General features: G+C 40.3%; 1 protein-coding gene across 3 annotated transcripts in view; it reads left to right on the top strand.

The window, feature by feature from the left end:
- The window catches only part of prkar2aa (protein kinase, cAMP-dependent, regulatory, type II, alpha A), a 42,406-nt gene extending 24,469 nt beyond the window's left edge, over positions 1–17,937 (top strand). For all 3 annotated transcript variants that reach the window (XM_044118152.1, XM_044118169.1, XM_044118161.1), the window contains exons 4-11: positions 9,008–9,144; positions 10,025–10,131; positions 12,989–13,130; positions 13,501–13,602; positions 13,714–13,788; positions 13,877–13,942; positions 14,229–14,367; positions 16,541–17,937. In XM_044118152.1, coding sequence (XP_043974087.1) covers positions 9,008–9,144; positions 10,025–10,131; positions 12,989–13,130; positions 13,501–13,602; positions 13,714–13,788; positions 13,877–13,942; positions 14,229–14,367; positions 16,541–16,665 — 893 coding nt within the window. In that variant the 3' untranslated portion in view covers positions 16,666–17,937. The remainder of the gene's footprint in view (positions 1–9,007; positions 9,145–10,024; positions 10,132–12,988; positions 13,131–13,500; positions 13,603–13,713; positions 13,789–13,876; positions 13,943–14,228; positions 14,368–16,540) is intronic.
- Positions 17,938–20,279: the final 2,342 nt, after the last annotated feature.

The following is a 20,279-nucleotide window of genomic DNA, read 5'->3' as shown; positions in this document are numbered from 1 at the left end:
AGAAGGGAAATCCACCTTAGTTATGCCTTTGCGTACATCTCTACCTCACTGTCATTATATTTGGGGTTTTTTTGTTGTTTTTTTTTTTTTTTTTTTTTTTTTGACAAGTCTTGCGTCGAACCGTGTTTAGTCAATGTTTTAATAATGAATGTTTTTTGTAACGTTTCTCCTCTGAGGTCTGGTGTTTAGTGTGTCGTCTCTGCCTCTGTGGTCCTACATGGAGAGCACACTTGTTTTCTCACGCTCCGCTGTGCCCATTTAGTGTTTACATATGAGTGATTGAATGTCGTCAGCCGTCACAGAGCACTGCACTTTGATTAGGCCGTGGGTGTGTCTGTGTGTCGGCTGATGTTTATCTTTTCTAAGCTCTGTTGTCTTTGTTTCACCAGCTGTCCTCCGTATTAATATTCAATGTCGCCGGTATCTTGATCATTATGATGTGATGTTTTTCAATTGTAATAAGGTTTTAGAGGTTCTTGTTGTCATAACATGGTAATTAATGTTGAATGGACCTTACAGACACTTGTGTTTTTGCTGTAGGGCAGGGGTGTCAAAGTCAAATGGACGGAGGGCCAAATAAAAAATGGGGGTGCGCGTGTTGTGAGGATCGAACAGAAGGGGGTGCGTGTTGTGAGGATTAGGGGGATGCTGCGCGTGTTGTGAGGATCGAGCAGAGGATGCGTCGTTGTGAGGATCGAACGGGGGATCGTGCGTTGTGAGGATCGAGCACGGGGATCGCCGTTGTGAGGATCGAGCAGGGGATCGTGCGTTGTGAGGATCGAGCACGGGGGATGCGTTGCTGAGGATCGAACGGGGATGCGTCGTTGAGGATTGAACGGGGATGCGTCGCGTTGAGGATCGAAGCAGGATCGTCGTTATGAGGATCGAGCACGGGGGATGCGTAGAGGATCGAACGGGGATCGTCGTTAGAGGATCGAGCAGGGGATGCGTTGAGGATCGAACGGGATCGTCGTTGTGAGGATCGAACGGGGGATGCGTCGTTGTGAGGATCGAACGGGGATCGTCGTTATGAGGATCGAACGGGGATGCGTCGTTGTGAGGATCGAGCACGGGGGATGCGTCGTTGTGAGGATCGAACGGGGGATCGTGCGTTGAGGATCGAACGGGGATCGTCGTTGTGAGGATCGAACGGGGATGCGTGCGTTGTGAGGATCGAGCACGGGGATCGCGTTGAGGATCGAACGGGGATCGTGCGTTGTGGGGATCGAGCGGGGATGCGGCAGAGGATCGAACGGGGGATCGCGTTGTAGAGGATCGAACGGGGGATCGTCGCGTTGAGGATCGAGCACGGGGATGCGTCGTTGTGAGGATCGAACGGGGGATCGCGTGCGTTGAGGATCGAACGGGGGATCGTCGCGTTGAGGATCGAACGGGGATCGTCGTTGAGGATCGAACGGGGGATGCGTCGTTAGAGGATCGAACGGATCGTGCGTTGTGAGGATCGAACGGGGGATCGTCGTTATGAGGATCGAACGGGGGATCGTCGTTATGAGGATCGAACGGGGATCGTCGTTGTGAGGATCGAACGGGGATCGTGCGTTGAGGATCGAACGGGGGATCGTGCGTTAGAGGATCGAACGGGGATGCGTCGTATGAGGATCGAGCAGGGATCGTCGTTGAGGATCGCGGGCAGAGGATCGAACGGGGGGTTGCGTCGTTATGAGGATCGAACGGGGGTTTGCGTCGTTGTGAGGATCGAACGGGGTTGCGTCGTTGAGGATCGAACGGGGGGCGCGTTGCAGAGGATCGAGCAGGGGGTTGCGTCGTTGTGAGGATCGAACGGGGGTTGCGTCGTTAGAGGATCGAACGGGGGGTTCGTCGTTGAGGATCGAGCACGGGGGTTCGTCGTTGTAGAGGATCGAACGGGGATCGTCGTTTTGTGAGGATCGAGCAGGATCGTCGTTGAGGATCGAGCAGGGGGATCGTGCGTTATGAGGATCGAACGGGGGATGCGTGCGTTGTGAGGATCGAACGGGGGATCGTCGTTGTGAGGATCGAACGGATCGTCGTTATGAGGATCGCGTCGTTGTGAGGATCGAACGGGGGTTGCGTCGTTGTGAGGATCGAGCAGAGGGGTTGCGTGCGTTGTGAGGATCGAACGGGGTTCGTCGTTAGAGGATCGAGCAGAGGTTGCGTCGTTGAGGATCGAACGTTGCGTGCGAGAGGATCGAGCACGGGGGTTATGTTGCGTTGTGAGGATCGACCGGGGCGGGGTGCATCTCGCATTTTTTCAAACTAAATCAAGATCATCCCAGGGGCCGTAGAAAATCTTCTCACGGGCCGGATGTGGCCCGCGGGCCTTGACTCTGACATATGTGCTGTAGGGTAATGATTCTTTTTAGACTATGATTAAACATCACTGCTCCAAATAGGTTACTTATACAGGAGAGGAATTGCACTTAACTTGCAGAAGAATGTTTTAGAAATGAGAAAGTTTACTGCGGGAGGAAATTAGCATGTTTTTGTGTTTTAATAGATTTAATAAGTGTTCAACGCTTGTTCAGTTTATGTAGTTTGTTTTAGATTAATCAACCCTGTCTGGTAACCGGTTTATTGGAGACTCTACAACCTGATGTCTTTCTGGTCAGTGAGCGCACCAAATTAGGTCCTACCATGTTGTTTTATTGACACTCTATTAGGACTTTGTCACCAAAAACGTTGCATTTCTTAACTAGGCTGATGCTGCAACCAGTTCTGCATCATGTCTGTAAAAGAACCGCTTTGTTCATCTCATCCAGTTAATCCACCTGTGTTATATTCTCTATTTTGTAAAGAATTATAGCGCATGTACACAATTTAGCCAAACAAACATTACTTATCACAGCATCCCTGCAAACAGGGATATCACTACCTTAGTTCATTAAAAGCGGTAATTGTGAATGCTTCACAAATCTAATCAACTAATCTCTCATACTCACCAGCGTGAAAAGAGACGGTGTTCAGAAACACATATATTAACACGTGGAATGTTAAAATACTGACAGTGTTAAAGAACTGTCAACATTTATGGATTCACAACAAATTAATCAGCTGTGAGTGCAGCCATTAGAAGTGCATCTACTGATTTATGCTCTGTGCAAAATTCAGTCACCTGCTCAACATCACAACTGGATTTAATGATATATTTTGAAACAAGCTGCATTCTGTAGAATATCCACATACAGATATAATTGTCTCAAGATACTAAAGCAAGTTTAAAATATCAACTCATGTGAAACATTTTTTCTTTTAAAATACTTGTAAAACTTACTTTGAAAGCAATTGAGCTCTCATACAGCTACATAATGTTGTATCTCTTAACTATAATGCTCACTTGTAGCAGAATTTCTAGTAAAAATATTTCCATGCAGTTCTTCTGTCGTCTTGCATTAGTTCCCAGAACTCAACAGCGAAAGTTAGCTCTACCAGGTCGGACTAATACCAGAGATGAAAAATCGTCCACAAAATCCTAATCTTTGCCTCTGGTAGCGCTGCACAATAGTAGACAGATGTGGTATGGCGACATTATTGTTGCAGAAGGTCTAGATTTTAGTTTAAAGTACCACAAGTCTACTCATTTAATTTTGAGCTATTCATATTGCAGAAGCAACACTGCAAACTGCATAATAGACAAACTTAATTAGGTCCTCAGGACCCACTTCTCTGTCTGGTTTTATGTCTCCATATTTTAGCGCGCCATGTTTTTAAATTAAACTCCACTGCTCCAGTAGAACTTGATGAAAAACTCTAAAGACGATTAGTTCCGTTCTATCAGGGCGTCAGGTGCAGGGCGACACCAGAAATATGCAACGGAATATACCAAAAAGGCGAAGATGGGGACATTCTACATTAATCTGAAGACTGCTAATCATATTTGCGAGTAAATCAAAAAGGAAAAGAATCAATTATGGGTGAAGACTGAGTTTTTATATGCAAAACGTCAAAGTTTAGGCCACCTGTGTTTCATTGTGAGACAACAATTCTTTCCTAGGCAGCTTTCTTTCTCACTGCTGCTTGACTTTCCTGCATTTCAGAGCAGGTCACAAGGTATCTTTGAAAGATGGTGTTCTCACTGCAGAATTTTAGTCCTCTGCAGCTTGTTTAACCAGGAAGGAAGGAAGTCGGATGCAATTGCTCTGGGTTGCTGTCTGTAAATGGGAAATGAGAGGCTCACCCACTCTGCTCTTCGTGCTGCAGGGAGGTGGATCCTGCAGGTCACTGGTGATGACTTATGCGTGAGCAAAGAGGCGGTCATTTTCATTACAGTCAGAGACATGAGCCCAATTTATTGGCTGCAGTGGTGCATGGTTTAGGTGAATAAATAAACGTTGATCTCTTTTATCATATTCCCCATCTGCCCTCCTCACCCCCAATCTCATTCACTGCTTGTCAGGAAAAGTAAAAGAAATCAAATAATTTATACATTTGTGGGAATTACTAGGGATGGTTAGTTTAGGTAAATATATGTAAACTAACCATCCACACATAAAAATTCAATTTGAAAAATTCATTCAATATTCAATATCAAATCTGAAAGAAATGGCAGACAGCCCTAGAAGCAGCTTCACATGCCTGAAATTAATTTTACTTGAATGTTATTCACTACTAAACATTTACATTAGCATGGTGCAGTTTTTTTGTCACTCATACTTTTAAAGCTCTGATTGGTTGTTTCTGATTGGGACCAGTGTATTTCTGCAGATGGCTGTAAGACTACAGGGAGAAGCCTTTAATTTTTTATTTATTTTTTTAGTATCTGTCACGACAGTTTTAACAAGTATGCTTAAATCTTTTTTTTATTTTCTTTACCTAGTGTGAAAAGGTGAGTCTGTAAAATATGGGAATACCAGGTCAGAGTTAAAAAAAACAACAAAAAAAAACTAAAACTTGAGTTGATATTTTTTAAGGTTTATTTGGTACAAATGTTATCCGGTATAAGAAGAGAGCTTGTTGGTTTATAAAAAAAAAAATAAAATAAAAAAAAAAAAAGAAAATCTGTTATTTTCTGCTTAGGAAGAGAAAGTGTTTGCCTTTTATAAAAATAAAAAAAATCCCATAGTTAAAAATGTACTCTTAAAATTTAAAATCTAAAACTTCTTCTGCCAGAAAACCTTAAAAAAAACCCATCTGTTATTTACAGACCTAAATAGACAAAGAGACGGAAGTGTCCCTGATTTAAACTAATTTGTCTGTCCAGATTTTCACACCAAACAACCACAAATGTATGCAGGGAAGGCTTTTGGTTGCTCACTGGGTCCTCAGGAGTTACAGTTTTTTTCTCAGTAGCTATAAAGTTCACCATGGCAACATTTACTTCCACCCGGAGCACTCGGCTGCTGTAGAAGTCGACTTTGTTCACACACTCTGAGTTTAACCTAAAAGATACTTGGGACAGAATTGGCTTTTCCTTTTTAGCAGTTGGACACAGATGAGAAGCAATGGTCACAAACGAGTTCATCAAAAAACTGCATATGTAAACATAGATATATAAATAATAGCATTTTGTTTGTTTCCCATTTGAAGTTTAAATCAAGATGGTAATGAGGTCTTTGATCCAGCAAGGTTCACCAGCTTTATGTGTCCTCTACATTTAGATCTTTAGAGTTTTTGCTAAAGGTGATTACTAAAATTTTGATGGATTCTGTTTGTTGGGAATAAGAAAGAAGCCCCTTAAACTCCCTAAAGCTGCTTCAATCAAAACTTTGTGGCCTATTTGCAATCTAGTTTTTAAAAGATTTTCACACATTCTGATGTGAGAGCAGTCAGTGTGACAGTGTTGTCTTGTTCTATAAAAAGAATACTATCATAGTGTTGTACGACAGTAAAATGTTAATGATTTAGCGGTTTGTGTTTATATCAGATTACCGATAATGAACAGTTTACGCAGCTACTGGAAATAAAATAAAGTTAATTATTGCCATCTCAAGGTTTTATGTAAAGTTGCTTCTGGCAGACAACTTCTGTTTTGGCTATGAAAGAATTTAGTTGTTCTGTAATGACTCGACTACCTCACTACCTCTTCACCGTCTAAAAATCTCTTTGCTGACATTGGTTTAAAAATCTCTTTAAACCAGGGGTGTCAAACTCCAGTCCTCGAGCGACACTGTCCTGCAGTTTTTAGATGTGCCACAGCTATAAAACACTGGAATGAAATGGCTTGTTGACCTCCTTCTTGTGTAGATCGGTTCTCCAGAGCCTTGATAATGACCTAATTATTCTATTCAGGTGTGGTGCAGCAGAGCCACATCTAAAAGTTGCAGGACAGCGGCCCTTCAGGACTGGAGTTTGACACCTGTGCTTTAAGCCAATGTCACCAAACCTATTACAGACGGAGTCTGGATGCAAAAATACCTTTATTATGACCATTTGTTGCAGTCCAAGCAGTTATTTGGTTTATGTACAGTTTTTGACTACTTCAGAATCCACAACAATTGTTGGCAATTAAATAGTGATTCTTTTTCCTTTGGGATCAAAGAAGTATTTTTTGAGTGGAATTGATTCCTATTCCCTGAAATCACTCAGCAGAAGCGCAACTTGAATACAAGTACTCATCTCTGACTGTTTAAACCCCTAATTGTATATTTTCCAAATAATAAAAAAAAATAAAAATCTGCAACTTAAAAGTTTAGCAATTAATAAAACATCCTTTTTTAAAATAAATAAATAAATAAATAGAGGTCTTATGAGGTTTACCATTTGCACTCAGTCATAGCATTAAATTATTTTGCCTTCCATAAACATGAATATACAATATTTATTATTTTTGTTTGTTTTTTTCCCCCTACTGGGTTGTTTTTGCTGCTTATACCTAACACAAAAAATATTGAGCAACATAATCTATTAATATTGGAGCTATTAATATTCTATTCTTATATAATAGAAACTAAAAATATGGTTGATTATAGTTAATCCCCCCAATCAACTATAAAAAAAATACATTCCTGCTAAAAGTAAAGATAAGCCAGTAAATAGTGTATGGATAACATTTTCTCCAGTTGATTGCTTACTTATTACTGGACTGAGCAAAAAAAAAAAAGTAACATTCACAATTAATTCAAACATTAACATATTAAACAATAAATTTTCTACATAAACAGACTGCCCTATTAATTGTGTGTTTGATTTGTATTTTATCAGAATTCTGAGTGGAAAAATGTCATTTTGCACGAGCCTGACCCTAAAATCCAATGTGGCCGCCGTACCTTTAATCCCTCGATTGATGCAATGAATATCAGGTGAACAAAACTGGCACATCTGCTAATGTGCATCTCATTGAACCTTTGAAACACCCAGCACTATACAATCTCCGTCAGTGGACAATTTGCTGTAGAGTTCAAAAATTAAAAATTCTACCAAATGCTGGTTATTAGACCATAAACAATAGAAGTTTGTGTGGATTTTTGTGGTTGTCATCACAATGCTTCCATGCAATAAACTTTATGCCATGGAAAGCACTTGTGGGATCAGATTGGGCTTGCGGTTCATGTTGGACTGACCAACACAACCCTATCAGCTGACTTCCCACAAATAATGGGTGAGGAATGGAATGCCATTCCCACCACAACACGTGACCAAACCGGTGTCCAACATGACGAGGAGGTTCCTCGTTTGTTGTGGTTGTATATGGATCTTTAATGCATTACTGCCAGGATATCTGGCTTCTTCCTACATAAAATCGAATAAAGGACACCAAGCAAGATCCAACAGCAGAACAAGCAGTTTGGCTTTGGCAGAAAGGCTCTGGCATATTTTTTTTTTATTTATTTTATTTTTTTTCATGGGCACAACCCACATACTCTGCTCTGCTGTTCAACCCTCAAACACATTTTCCTTACAAATGTGACCCCATTTCAGGGGAAATGTTACAACTTACCTTTAGTAGGTGTTGCTGTAGATGCAAGTCAGTGGGAACATGGACCATAATAACATATGGTTCCACTGGGGAACAACGCAGTTCGTGTTCACAGACGCTGCTAACATATCCAGACTGCAGAGTGATGACCAGTGGCTCTCTGCTTCCTGCTGTGCACATTTGACTCCCACAATCCAATCACAAATTAAACTGTCTTAATAATCTACTCTACTGCATCTGACAGAAGACGGCGTAATACGATCTCTTCCTTTAGAAGCTCATACGTCGGTTTAGAACATTTTAACAAAACACGTGATATACTTGTACATCTGTAAATATTGTTTCAATACTTTTTATATTTGGCTTGACCAAAGTACCGTGTCAGAAATTAACTCTGATTTTAAGAGTCCTGTCCTTAATTTCCCCCTGGCTCAGGAAAAGGATCTGACAGCGCTGAGAAACAAAATGTTATTGCAGCAAGCCTGCCTGCTCCATTATCTGATCTAAAAGGATATCAGTGAAGAACACACTAACATGCCCAACATGTTGAGGACGAGGCGTGCCTTTTATAACCTCATATTCAATATTTTGATTGGTCTGGGTTCTGCATCCAGATTCACACTTTTATCTGTTTTCTGCTCTGTTCGGGATTTTTTTGTTTGTTTTTTTTTATATATATATATATACAACTACCTGATCAAGCTGAACTAAAGGAGCTGACACGTTGACACTCCTGAGGTCACACTGCTGTGAACATCACTGGCACCGCTCCTGGGAGAAAAGATGTTACTCGCTTGATTTCCACGCACACATTTTGAGACTGTAGTGTGTTTAGTATAAATGTCATGCGAGAAGTGTAGTGTGTCTGCAGAGGAGGAGAAACACAGATACGTAGTGACAATTTGAAATGACCTTGTCAGGGTTTGTCTTCTGGTGTGGCAAAACATGTTTCAGTGTGCGTGTCATTTCCTCCTCTGGGCTCCTCCAGCGTCTCACTTCTCCTGCAGGCTGTCGCCTCATTATTTGCTCTCCACTGTTATCTATTTGTGTGGGTTTTTGTTGTTTTCTTTTTTTTCCCTCTTTATATAATAGAGTTTTACTTGTGTAAATGTGGAACGTGGATGATCGTAATGGAATTGCGTGTCTTTCTGTCAGTTTGTGCCGAAGCATTCAACCCAGACGACGACGATGAAGACACTGAGCCCAGAGTGGTTCACCCAAAAACAGACGAACAGCGCTGCAGACTGCAGGAGGCCTGCCGAGACATCCTGCTCTTCAAAACACTAGATCAGGTAAATTGTGTTGCGACACTAATGAAATGTTGCTGCTTATGACATTGGAGAATGGTGAAATTATTATTAAATTATTGCTCATCTTCACCGAAGATGTGCATCCATCTTTATGCTGCCGTATGCACATTCGTTTTAATCGAAAATGCACAAATCAGACTGATTAATATGAGCTGTTTTTGTTTGTTTTAGTGATCAGCATGTTGGACACTAGAATAATTTATTTTTTTTACTTTTTAATTAAATATATTAAAACAACAAACTCCCCTTATTCGGTCTATAAATGCATCAGTCAACAATTTTGTTTTTTGTTTGTTTGAGAAAAAATAAATGAATAATAAATTGAAACTATCTTGTAACGTTTTTTTACTATTTACAACTATTTGTATGTTTTTTTTCCATCTTTAATCTTGCTTTGAAGAAAAGAGTTGTTTTTTACTTTCCTTTAAGAATAATCTCTTTTTTTTTTCTTCTTAATATTCTTGGCCATATTGAAGTTTGATATTAATCAGATTGATGTTTCCCAGCAAACATTTCTTTACTACTTTTGGGATTGCTAAATGGTTCCAAAAGAAGATGTGAGCTACACTGGACTGTTGGTTGTTATGGTTGCAAACATTGAGTTATTAAATTCACATCTTTTAAGTCCTGTTGCTTTCAATGGAGCGCCAGCATTTCATTTTGTACGAAACGTATTCTAGAAAACCATAGACACCACCTGCACTATTGAATTCCAACCAGTCATTCGTTACCCTGTTTTGTCTCTCGATTGTTCTGTTGATGTCATTATGAAATCTAATCTTTCCTACATTCAGAAATGGTGCCCATGTGAAATTCAACGTCCCATTTAACTTCTGATGTTTGCTTTTCTTCCATCTTGCAGGAGCAGTTCTCACAGGTACTGGACGCCATGTTTGAGTTGAAGGTCCAGCCACAGGAGCATGTCATCGATCAGGGGGACGATGGAGACAACTTTTATGTCATAGAGAGGTAGAACTTTTTTTTCTTTTTTTAAATAAATGGTTACTTAATTGCATTTAAATATAATCTGTTTGCTTCGAGGGGCTTTGAAGCATTTAAAAATGTACAGTGTTCACAGTCATTGTTACGAGATGTACGGTGTTTCAGTCGCAGATGACTTGCTTGGATGTTAGTACATTATTGTTAGTACAGTTTATTCAAACTCTGATTGCAAATAATAGTGTACATGTGGCCTGTTGGGTGGGCTTTCACTGGCTTTTATACACACACCTGAATTAGATCTCAGTGACTAAGATGCTTAAATCCAAAGAAGAGTGGTTAAGACATCACAATGATGGGAAAAAGTAGTGAGAAAAATCTGCGGCCTACATCACAGTGCAATATTCAGCTAAGATGTTACCTTATTTTCTTCCTAAATTTGCACAGCCATAGTTTAAAGCTACAAATCTGCAAGTATTTTTGCAGCTTTTCTAGTTTGCCTTTAAACAGCTATTAATGTTTTTGTGGATGTGAAAGAAGTCGAGAGCAAAATTGCTGCAGTTTTATTCCTTTTTTCATATCCAAGCATTAAAATACCAAACTTTTCTTTTTGTTGTTGTTTGGCATGTGCCATTTCCACTAAAACATGTATGAGATTTAAACCTGCCGTTTAGGAGAGCATGTCGTGGCCGGTGTTTGACCGGTGGCTGCTTTGTTTGTCATTTGCCTCCATTCATTCTCAACACATCAGATCAACACATTGTTCTAGCTCTATTTGGGCCCAATCTCCCACACCTTCCCGCGCTGCCTGCCACCTTGTACAATGCAAGCGATGACCTTTAAGAGTGGCACGCCTACCTGGTTGTATACTGTCCCGGGGTTTTCCGTGGACAAAGTAATGAGTGGTAGTTAATGTCATCAGCAGGGTGGGATGCGAGCAGGAACTCGCAGATACTGGTATCATGAACGATGAACAGAATACAGCAAAATGACTCCCGTTTTGTCCCTATTTAGGCAGTGATCACGTCTCCTCCACACTTCAGTGTATAGCAATTTATTCCCCAACCTCTGGGCAGCTTTACTTGTCCCTCGCTTTCAGCTGTTTCTAAATCCAGCCTCTTGCACTGCCAGTGTGCTGCCATTTGGCAGCGTTTCAGTGAGGAATAAACAACCTTCTCTGAGGCCCATAAAACAGGAAGTAGCTGAAAATCCTGTGCAAGCCCGTAGGGAGAAGCCGGAATATGATTTGGACGGAGCATGAAAAAAAGCGATAAGGATCATTGTAGAACATTATGGAGCATGCTTGTGTAATTTACTCCCAAGACTTTAGTTTTAACCTCAGCATGCCATCCAGTTGTTTCTCTTTTGTAACCCACATGCTTTATTGTTCTAGTTGCTTGCATATAATTGCGATTCAGCAATCAAGATCAGTTGCTTAATGCTGTGACCGTTTTTCATATTTTATCACCGGAAATGAACTCATCAAAGAACAGAGCAGCAATGGGCTGGATAGTAAATTATTTCCAATCCAGACACGCACACCGTGCGTCTTCTCTCACCACTATGTGCACAAGTCAGAGCACTGGCACTCTCCATTATTATCATTGATTATTACTGCCTTCATTCAAGTATTTATTTATTGTTTTTTAAAAACTGCTTCTTTCTGTTTAAAATTAACTCTGTGTTGACCGATTGATCATTAATCATGGCTTTCTTTGCGCGTCGAATTAAAGGACTAGAAATGTAGCCGTTCAGTAGCACATGCATTCGGAGCTACCTGAGAACACAGGCGATCACTGTCCCATGGTCATGCTAATCCAAAGTAAGCTAATACTCCCAACAGCAACGAGGACTTTAGCCCCTCTGCACAACCAATGAGAAGACAGGCCTTCTTAGAAAATGACTAGTTAATCCTGCCAAGCAACATCAATGCAAATTACCTTCCTTATGTATAATCCTCATAGAGATAGAAAGAGGAGGCAGTTCAGAGCTGCTCTGTTCAAATGTTGCACTCATTAGCAAAGCATTCACCTGCACTTTGTGGCCTTTCCTCCTACATACAACTTGTTTTTGTAAAAAGTTAAATCATTAAGAATTAAACAGACAAGGATTTTATATAGGACATGTATAGTTGAGACCAAAACTGTTCAAACCCGTGGCAGATTTGGATCTAAATTATTTCCACTCACTTTAGATGTTTTTATGCCATAGGAAATGAGAAAAACATTTCTCAAAATGTAATGAAACGGTATGAGTAACGGCATGAGTAACAAAAGTACATGTCAGAAATGATTCATGCCTTCTTTAATACTCAGAGTATTTATTAGCATTACAACATTCAAGCCCTGCTAACTGCTGACCAGCTTTTTGCCAGTTTCCGCTTTCATTTCACAATTTATCAATTGTGAAATGAATCCCTAATCCCCAATGGTTAGATCCCTAAACAAGTTACCTACCAGTTAGCAGAAATATATATAGGTAAAAAAAAAAAGTTTACTTTAATTCTGAAAAAAGTGGCTCAACATGTTAAACAGACTATCCTACAAAACAAATGTGACACAGTGATGAAGTATGGAGTCAGGATTCCACAAAAAAAATTAACAGCGGATTTTGAAGAAAAACTGCAGGAGTGGTATAAAAATCAAGTTGTGCTTTTTTTGAGATGGGGATATTTTGTGATGGATTCTAAAAAATATTGGCTTCATTTGACTGCTTTCACCTACAGTACAGAATATAAGCTCTTAATTATATTGTCACCCACTGTGCAGAAAAAAATCCATCCGGGGTTGCTGATAAAAGCGTTAGGTCACTTTACAAAATGACAATCTGATGTAATATTTTGCTAACCTTTTGTTTCTATTTTTGGTCCAACTCTCCCTCTCTCTAGGGGTGTATTTGACATTGAGGTTTCAGGAAATTGTGTGGGTCAGTACAACAATAAGGGCAGTTTTGGAGAGCTGGCCCTCATGTACAACACGCCACGTGCCGCCACCATCATAGCCACCGAGGAGGGCGCACTTTGGGGCTTGGTAAGAACGCAAATGAAAAGCTGAATTGTATAAAGTAAAACAACTGAAGAGACAATATTTTTAAAGCGTTATAAAATTCAATCACATGATTTGTTTTTGCTCAAAGCAAGTGTGGCGTTTTAAAAGTTTTGCATACTGTCAGGTTAGACCACAGTCTGAACCGTCGCACCTAGCGATGTGTTCTGTGATTCTCAGACATGTTAAGAATGGAGCCATGTAATCTATGAATGGAGCCCTGCGCCAGTCTGATGGTTTATGCTGCTGCAGCGCCTCCTGGTGGTTTAAATCAGAAAGACAACAGCCAGACATCCATTCTGTGCAGGGGAAGTTGTTTTTTTTTTATGTTCTCACAATGTTTTTTTGTTCCTAGGACCGTGCAACGTTTCGAAGACTCATTGTCAAGAACAATGCCAAGAAAAGGAGGATGTACGAGACTTTCATAGAGTCCGTGCCACTGCTGAAATCGCTGGAGGTAAGTTTACATCCCCCAACAAGTGTGAAGTAGTTGAATGAGAGTGAGTGAGACGATCCTGACTGCTTCCTGGCTCTGCTTTCTTTCAACATCCTTGTTTTTCTTTTCCAGGCAACAGAGAGGATGAAGATAGTGGATGTATTAGGAGTGAAACAGTTCTCAGATGGAGAGCGCATCATCACACAGGTGGGAAACTACAGGTTTCCATAGTTTTTTTACCCTGAACTTCCATTTCTGATTTATTGATAACACTTCTCTTTTTTTTCATTTTTAGGGAGACAAGGCTGATTGCTTCTACATTGTAGAATCTGGAGATGTCAAAATCATGATGAAGAGTAAAGTAAGGCACAGATTCCTCTCCCTCCCCCTCATCTCCATTTGTAGTTTAGCAACTTTACAATGCAATTCTTTTATTGTCCTGAACTGTTTTCACTAGCCGGTTTTTATTGAGCACAATGGATGACTGCCGCCCACACACTCAATTAATATCCGCCAGGCTGCAGGAGGGCTTCCAGGTTTTGCCTAGCAACAGCAGGGAATCCATCACAGCCTCTCAGCGGCTCTCGCCGCGCCAAGAACAAGCAGCGCTCGGGGGGCTCCTAACCTTTTCATCTTCCTCCCCGCAGACGAAGGCAGACCACGCAGACAACAGCGAGGTGGAGATAGCATGCTGTAGCAGGGGCCAGTACTTCGGGGAGCTGGCCTTGGTCACCAACAAGCCCCGGGCCGCCTCAGCCTACGCAGTAGGAGATGTCAAATGTTTGGGTAAGACGAATTGTTGGACAAACTCCTGTCAGCGTTGGTGGTAATCCTGAACATTAGACAATGATGAGATGAGATCTGCTGGTGTGACGTAGCATGCGGGTGTTTAAAGGAAAGATGTTCAGCATCTAAGCTAAATAGCTCCACAGGAACATTCAATGGTTCTTTCCTACTCCAGTTATTTATAAATAAAAGAATTTAATTTGGAATTTGTAGCTAAAATGTAAACATCTGATGACTTCAGCACTGTGTGTGTTTATTTCTCACTGATTGAACACTTTAGTGGCCCCTGAATTGATTGCACGTGGCCCGCCAGAACAAATGCTTGAGACTTTTTATCTTTAATTATAGCAAAATTCTTGCCGACAAAATAAAATTTTTGTAAAATAGAAAACATGCTTTTAGACAAGCATGTTGTCTCCTTTTATTAAGGAGAATATAATTCTCAATTTTATTGTAAATAGGAGTACACTTAACAACCGACTTCTACTCTGAAACAGACTTTAGGGAACTTATATCTGCTTTTAATTAGTTTAGCAAATTTGACTTAATACAGCATATATGTTTTACAGAAATTGACCCAAACTTTGCTCTCATTCCTGAAAATGGGCTGAATAATTTTTTCTTCTTTTCATTCGAAGAAACTGGATGCTTTTCTTTTAATAATGTGCCAAACATTTTTTAAGTTTTGAATCTACAAAGATTTAAACTAACCTTCCCGTTTCCTACAAGAAAAAACTGACATTTCTTATATGTTTAATAGCAAATATCGTATGCTTAGCTTATTCTTGAGTAGTGAGGAATATGTATTTTATTTATGGTTTTAGTGTTTTGAAATTTGCATTTCTTTGGCCCATAAATACTTTTGACTTGACGATTTTGGCCCACGTGACAAAGTTTTGACACCACTGGTTTAACACATAATAATTATTATTTCATAATCAACTCATCTGCCGTAACCTTGTAGTTTCTAATTTTCTTTGAGTGGATGTTAATATCCATGCTTTTGTCACCTCTCCTCCTCCTCTTTCTATGAAATATGGACGCCATCTCCTCGTCCTCATGAGTGGATCCCTGCACCTTTCCACACGAACCTGTCACTCTCGTCTATCAGCTAACCAAGCCGGCAGTAACACCGGCTGTCTGCCACGACTGCTGATTGGCTTGTGAAGCAGAGAAAATGCTTCACAAACATGCACTGTAGCAATATTGTTTGTTGCTCTTTTTTTTTTTTTCCCCCCCCACCAAGGGGTCCTTTTTGTGGGCTCTACTGTCCCTTTTTTTCACAGTAGGCTGACAGGAAAGGGGGAAGGAGAGGGGCAAAGACATGCGGCAAATGTCGTCGGGTCCGGGAATCGAACCCGCGACGGCCGCGTCGAGGACTGAAGGCCTCCAAACGTGGGGTGCGCTAACCTCTACACCACCAGAGCACGCCCCTGTTGCTCTTTTTTTTTAATGTTTTTTTTTTCTCTTCTTGCTCTCCTTGCCTCCTGGTTCTGTGAAGGATTAGCAATAATTCATTTTACCGCTGAGCCTCCTTAGAGACTGAGAACATTTGATTTTGCTCTTTATATTGGGGATTATAAGAGAGATAATATTGTTTAATTAATAGAAAACAGTCACTTATAATAGAAGTTACACCTTGACTTTTTTAAAGCAGCTTTTTCTTGTTCACTGTCATTGAGTGCATTCTGGACTCAACTGAGGAACTCCTCTGTGTCAGGGATGTTATTCATACAAATGGCAGGATTTAGGACCTCACAGCGAATGGTCAAAAATGCTCCTACGTTGGTAACGAGACTCAGACAAATACAAAATTATAAAAGCTCTTATCAAAGTAGGTTTGTGTCGGCGTGTTTGTTTGCAAAAAGGATTTAACAAGTCATTTTACTACAGCTCTCCTTAACTCTCCCATCGCAACCATTCAGGTTCCTTAGTGCTTGATATACAAAGCGACGCCTATTTCAACAAAGCTCCTCCCAATTTTATAACTGAAGATAACAGTTACTTGATTGTACCATAAAACAACATTGTGTGCCTGGAAAACACAAAATACTGCCCCTTTAATAAGAACTAGAAGCTTTCAGGGGACATAAGTTGATCCATATGTGATGCAGTTCAGTACTAGGGGCCACTGAACGGCACATAACCTTCTCCTCTCCTCTTCTCTGCGCAGTAATAGACGTGCAGGCGTTCGAGCGCCTCCTGGGCTCCTGTAAGGAAATCATGAAGAGGAACATCGCCCACTACGAGGAGCAGCTGGTGGCTCTGTTCGGCTCCAGCATGGACCTGAGAGACTGAGCCTCCCACACCACCCTCCGTGCCTTCTTTTACAGACACACCAACAAACACGCAGACAGACAGACAAACAAAAACACACACAGATACAAGTTCTTTCCAACATCAGGAAGTGGTTAAACAGACTCGTAAGCTTTCCACCCGGTGCTCGGCTCACCTGCAAGTACGTGAATCCTCAGTTTTCAAACACTCATCCCGCTTCTTTTCCTCACACACACACACATGCAGTAGGCACTGAGACGCACACTCCTAAATGTGTGCTCACCCTCGAGCACATCCAAGCTAAACATATTCCTTGCTAAGCTGACTTTGGTTAGATGTACACACACACACACACACATACTCTCTCTCTCACACATCCTGCTACAGGCCACCCAAGTTGTTGCTTGAGTTAGTTTCAACCTCTCAGTATGAATGTCTTACCTGCAGTAACCTTATGCAGGCAGAGCAGTGTAAGGGCATGAACTACACACACACACACACACACACACTCCAAACATTCAGCATCACACCATGGAGCTTCATTAGTGCTGGCTCTTTCTTCTCATGAGCACTTGAACAACTCAGACTTGTTCCAAGCCTCAGCCAAGGACACATCAAAAATACAGGCGCAGACATGTGGTGACAGGTGTAGATGCTCAAACACACACACAACACACACTCCCATACACACCAGGGAGACAAGAAATCTTAAAAAACAAAAAGAAATAAAAAATAAAGCAAAATCTCTGAAAAGGGAGAAGAATCCAAAAATGCAAAAAAAATAAAATAAAAAAAAAAAAGTTTAAAGACAGATAAGTTTTAGAAACATTTTATGAAGATAAAAACAAAAGCTTTGATAAAATATTATTTAAATAATAAAAAAAAAAGTGTTTCCTCTTTGGGAGGCTGGGGTGCAGAACTTTGTGAGCGCACTCCGTTTTCTTCCTCTGCTGTCGTTGATTGAGTTGAGTTAGTGCTGGTGATTGTTGCAGTACCACGGAGGATGCGGCGAAAACAACAAACCTACACCTTCTGGGCCATTGTTATTCTGTCAGACGCCACACTTCATTGTATTGAATTAATTATTAATGTATTGTTATTATATATTCATTTTTTTTGTTTGTTTTACGTTGACAAGTTCTGGATAAAAATTCACCATCCATCTCTGACAAAATGTAAAAAGAGAGAAAAATCTAATAAACATATTAGTGCTTAATTCTTCTTGATTATTCTTGAATGAGTTGTCCTGGATTAAAAGAAAAGCTGAAAAATAAAGTAAACATTTTGGTAACACTCCAGCCTCCTTTTACTTCCTGCTGGAATGCAACCTTTTTTGTGCACTGGGTCTAAATGCTGCAAATTTTTAATGATTCACCCATACAAAAAAAGAGTCCAATACTGTGTAATTTTGTGGGTGAACATTACAGATACAAACAAATTGTTTTTTTTCACAGTGATTTTACTGATCAGCTTTTATGCAGTTTTGTTTTAAAATATAAATTGAATAGTTAAGGATCTATGGATGTAGAGAGATATTCTAATATCCCTCATGTGATGTGTATTTTTTTTTTTTTTAAATCAGTGTAGCTATTACACCTTAGGTGATCTTAAATATTGTTGTATAAACGTGCTCTAATGATCTTTGGATTTAATTACCAGTACTAATATCCCTCATGTGATGTGTATTTTTTTTTTTTTTAAATCAGTGTAGCTATTACACCTTAGGTGATCTTAAATATTGTTGTATAAACGTGCTCTAATGATCTTTGGATTTAATTACCAGTATTCTGTGGCACATGTGCAACAGAAATCCTTCTGTGACATAATAGAGCTACAATTATTTGGAGACTAAAGCATAATTTCTGTACAACATAATTCAAAGTGGATTGGGCAAATTGGCGCAGCGTCTGCCATCAAGCAGGCGCTGTACCGGACTGTCGTGGTGAAGAGAGCTGAGCCCAAAAGCGAAGCTCTCGATTTACCAGTCGATCTACATTACTACTCTCATCTATGGTCATGACCGAAAGAACGAGATCGTGGATACAAGCAGCCGAAATGGGTTTTCTCCGTAGGGTGGCTGGGCTCTCCCTTAGAGATAGGGTGAGAAGCTCAGTCATCCGGGAGGGACTCAGAGTAGAGCTGCTGCTCCTTCATGTCGAGAGGGGCCAGTTGAGGTGGCTCGGGCATCTGGTCAAGATGCCTCCTGGACGCCTCCCTGGTGAGGTGTTCTGGGCACGTCCCACCGGGAGGAGGAAGACCCAGGACACGCTGGAGGGACTATGTCTCTCGGCTGGCCTGGGAATGCCTTGGAATTCCCCCGGAGGAGCTGGAAGAAGTGACTGGGGAGAGGGAAGTCTGGGCCTCCCTTCTGAAGCTGCTACCCCCGCGACCCGACCCCGGATCAGCGGAAGAAAATGGATGGATGGATGGATAATTCAAAGTATTTTGCAGAAAGAAAGGCAGACATTAAATAATAGTAAATTCTAATGAAGTAGGTAAAACACAGATGGCCACATTGGTGTCTCTGGTAAAGATTTATTTACTACTTCTTGATATTATGATTGATCATATTTGTATTATATAATTGTGTACAGCACTTTGGTCCTGTGGGCTTTTAAAGTGCTTTATAAATAAAATTGGTATGATGCATAAAAAGTTGTTAAACATTGAACATTTTTTTTGTTTTTGTAGGTGTGAAAGGGAGTTTATTCTACATTTATTCAACAAAGAAAAAAATCCATGTTTTTTTTTGTTATTAGATTAACAATGACAGGTGTTGATGTCTAAGAAAGCCAGAACTATTTTTTCCATCTGTCGAAAGTGGACAAACCTGTAAAATGAAACAACCAAAACAAGTTCCTTTATTCATACCCTAGTGAAAGCTTATTTGTTTTAAATATTTCTCATTCACTTGAGGGGTTTTCAAAAGTCTCAAAGGAGTTAGAAACGTGCTATACCCTTTATAGGGGCAATAGCCTACAAATGGAGGACAGTCAAAACAAACCCCAATGTGTCCAGGTCTGGCCTACAAGTAAGTCTAGATCTAAAAAGAAGAGACTGCTCAAACAGACAAGTGGAGGTCGGCGCAATTAGACTTCAGTTTAAATTTTATGAGAAATCTGCAAGAAGGAAACTCACTGTTCAAGAAAAACATGAATCCTAAATTGAAGTTTGCAGGACTTGTTCTTTTTGCCAGGTAGGTCTACATATGTGACAGTATTTCTTCAGAAAATTCAATATTTAAAGACCTGTCCTAATTTTTATCGTGATGTACAGAACCTTTAAGTAAACCAGAATATAATGGAAAAGGTAATTTATTTTAGGAACATTATCACAAAATATTACATAGATTAATTACACAGATGGGTGTTAAAGCCTTTATTAATTATGTTTTTTTTCATACAGTTAATATAAACAAGACCTTTTAAATTAGAATTAAGTCAGATTTAAAAAATAATGTGGGTTTATTGTAAATATGCTTAATACCTGCTTAAAGGTCATTTTCAAAATATACATTTAATCAAACGAGACTCATTGGGCTGTATATTCTAAATTATTGAATGTGCCTAAAACTGGACGCTACACTAACTAAGAAAAGAAAGGAGACCATCGTGTAATACCCCTCCGATCCGCAG

Source organism: Gambusia affinis, linkage group LG01 (assembly GCF_019740435.1).
Source record: "Gambusia affinis linkage group LG01, SWU_Gaff_1.0, whole genome shotgun sequence".
Classification (NCBI taxonomy): domain Eukaryota; kingdom Metazoa; phylum Chordata; class Actinopteri; order Cyprinodontiformes; family Poeciliidae; genus Gambusia; species Gambusia affinis.
This window is presented reverse-complemented; position numbering and strand designations above follow the sequence as displayed.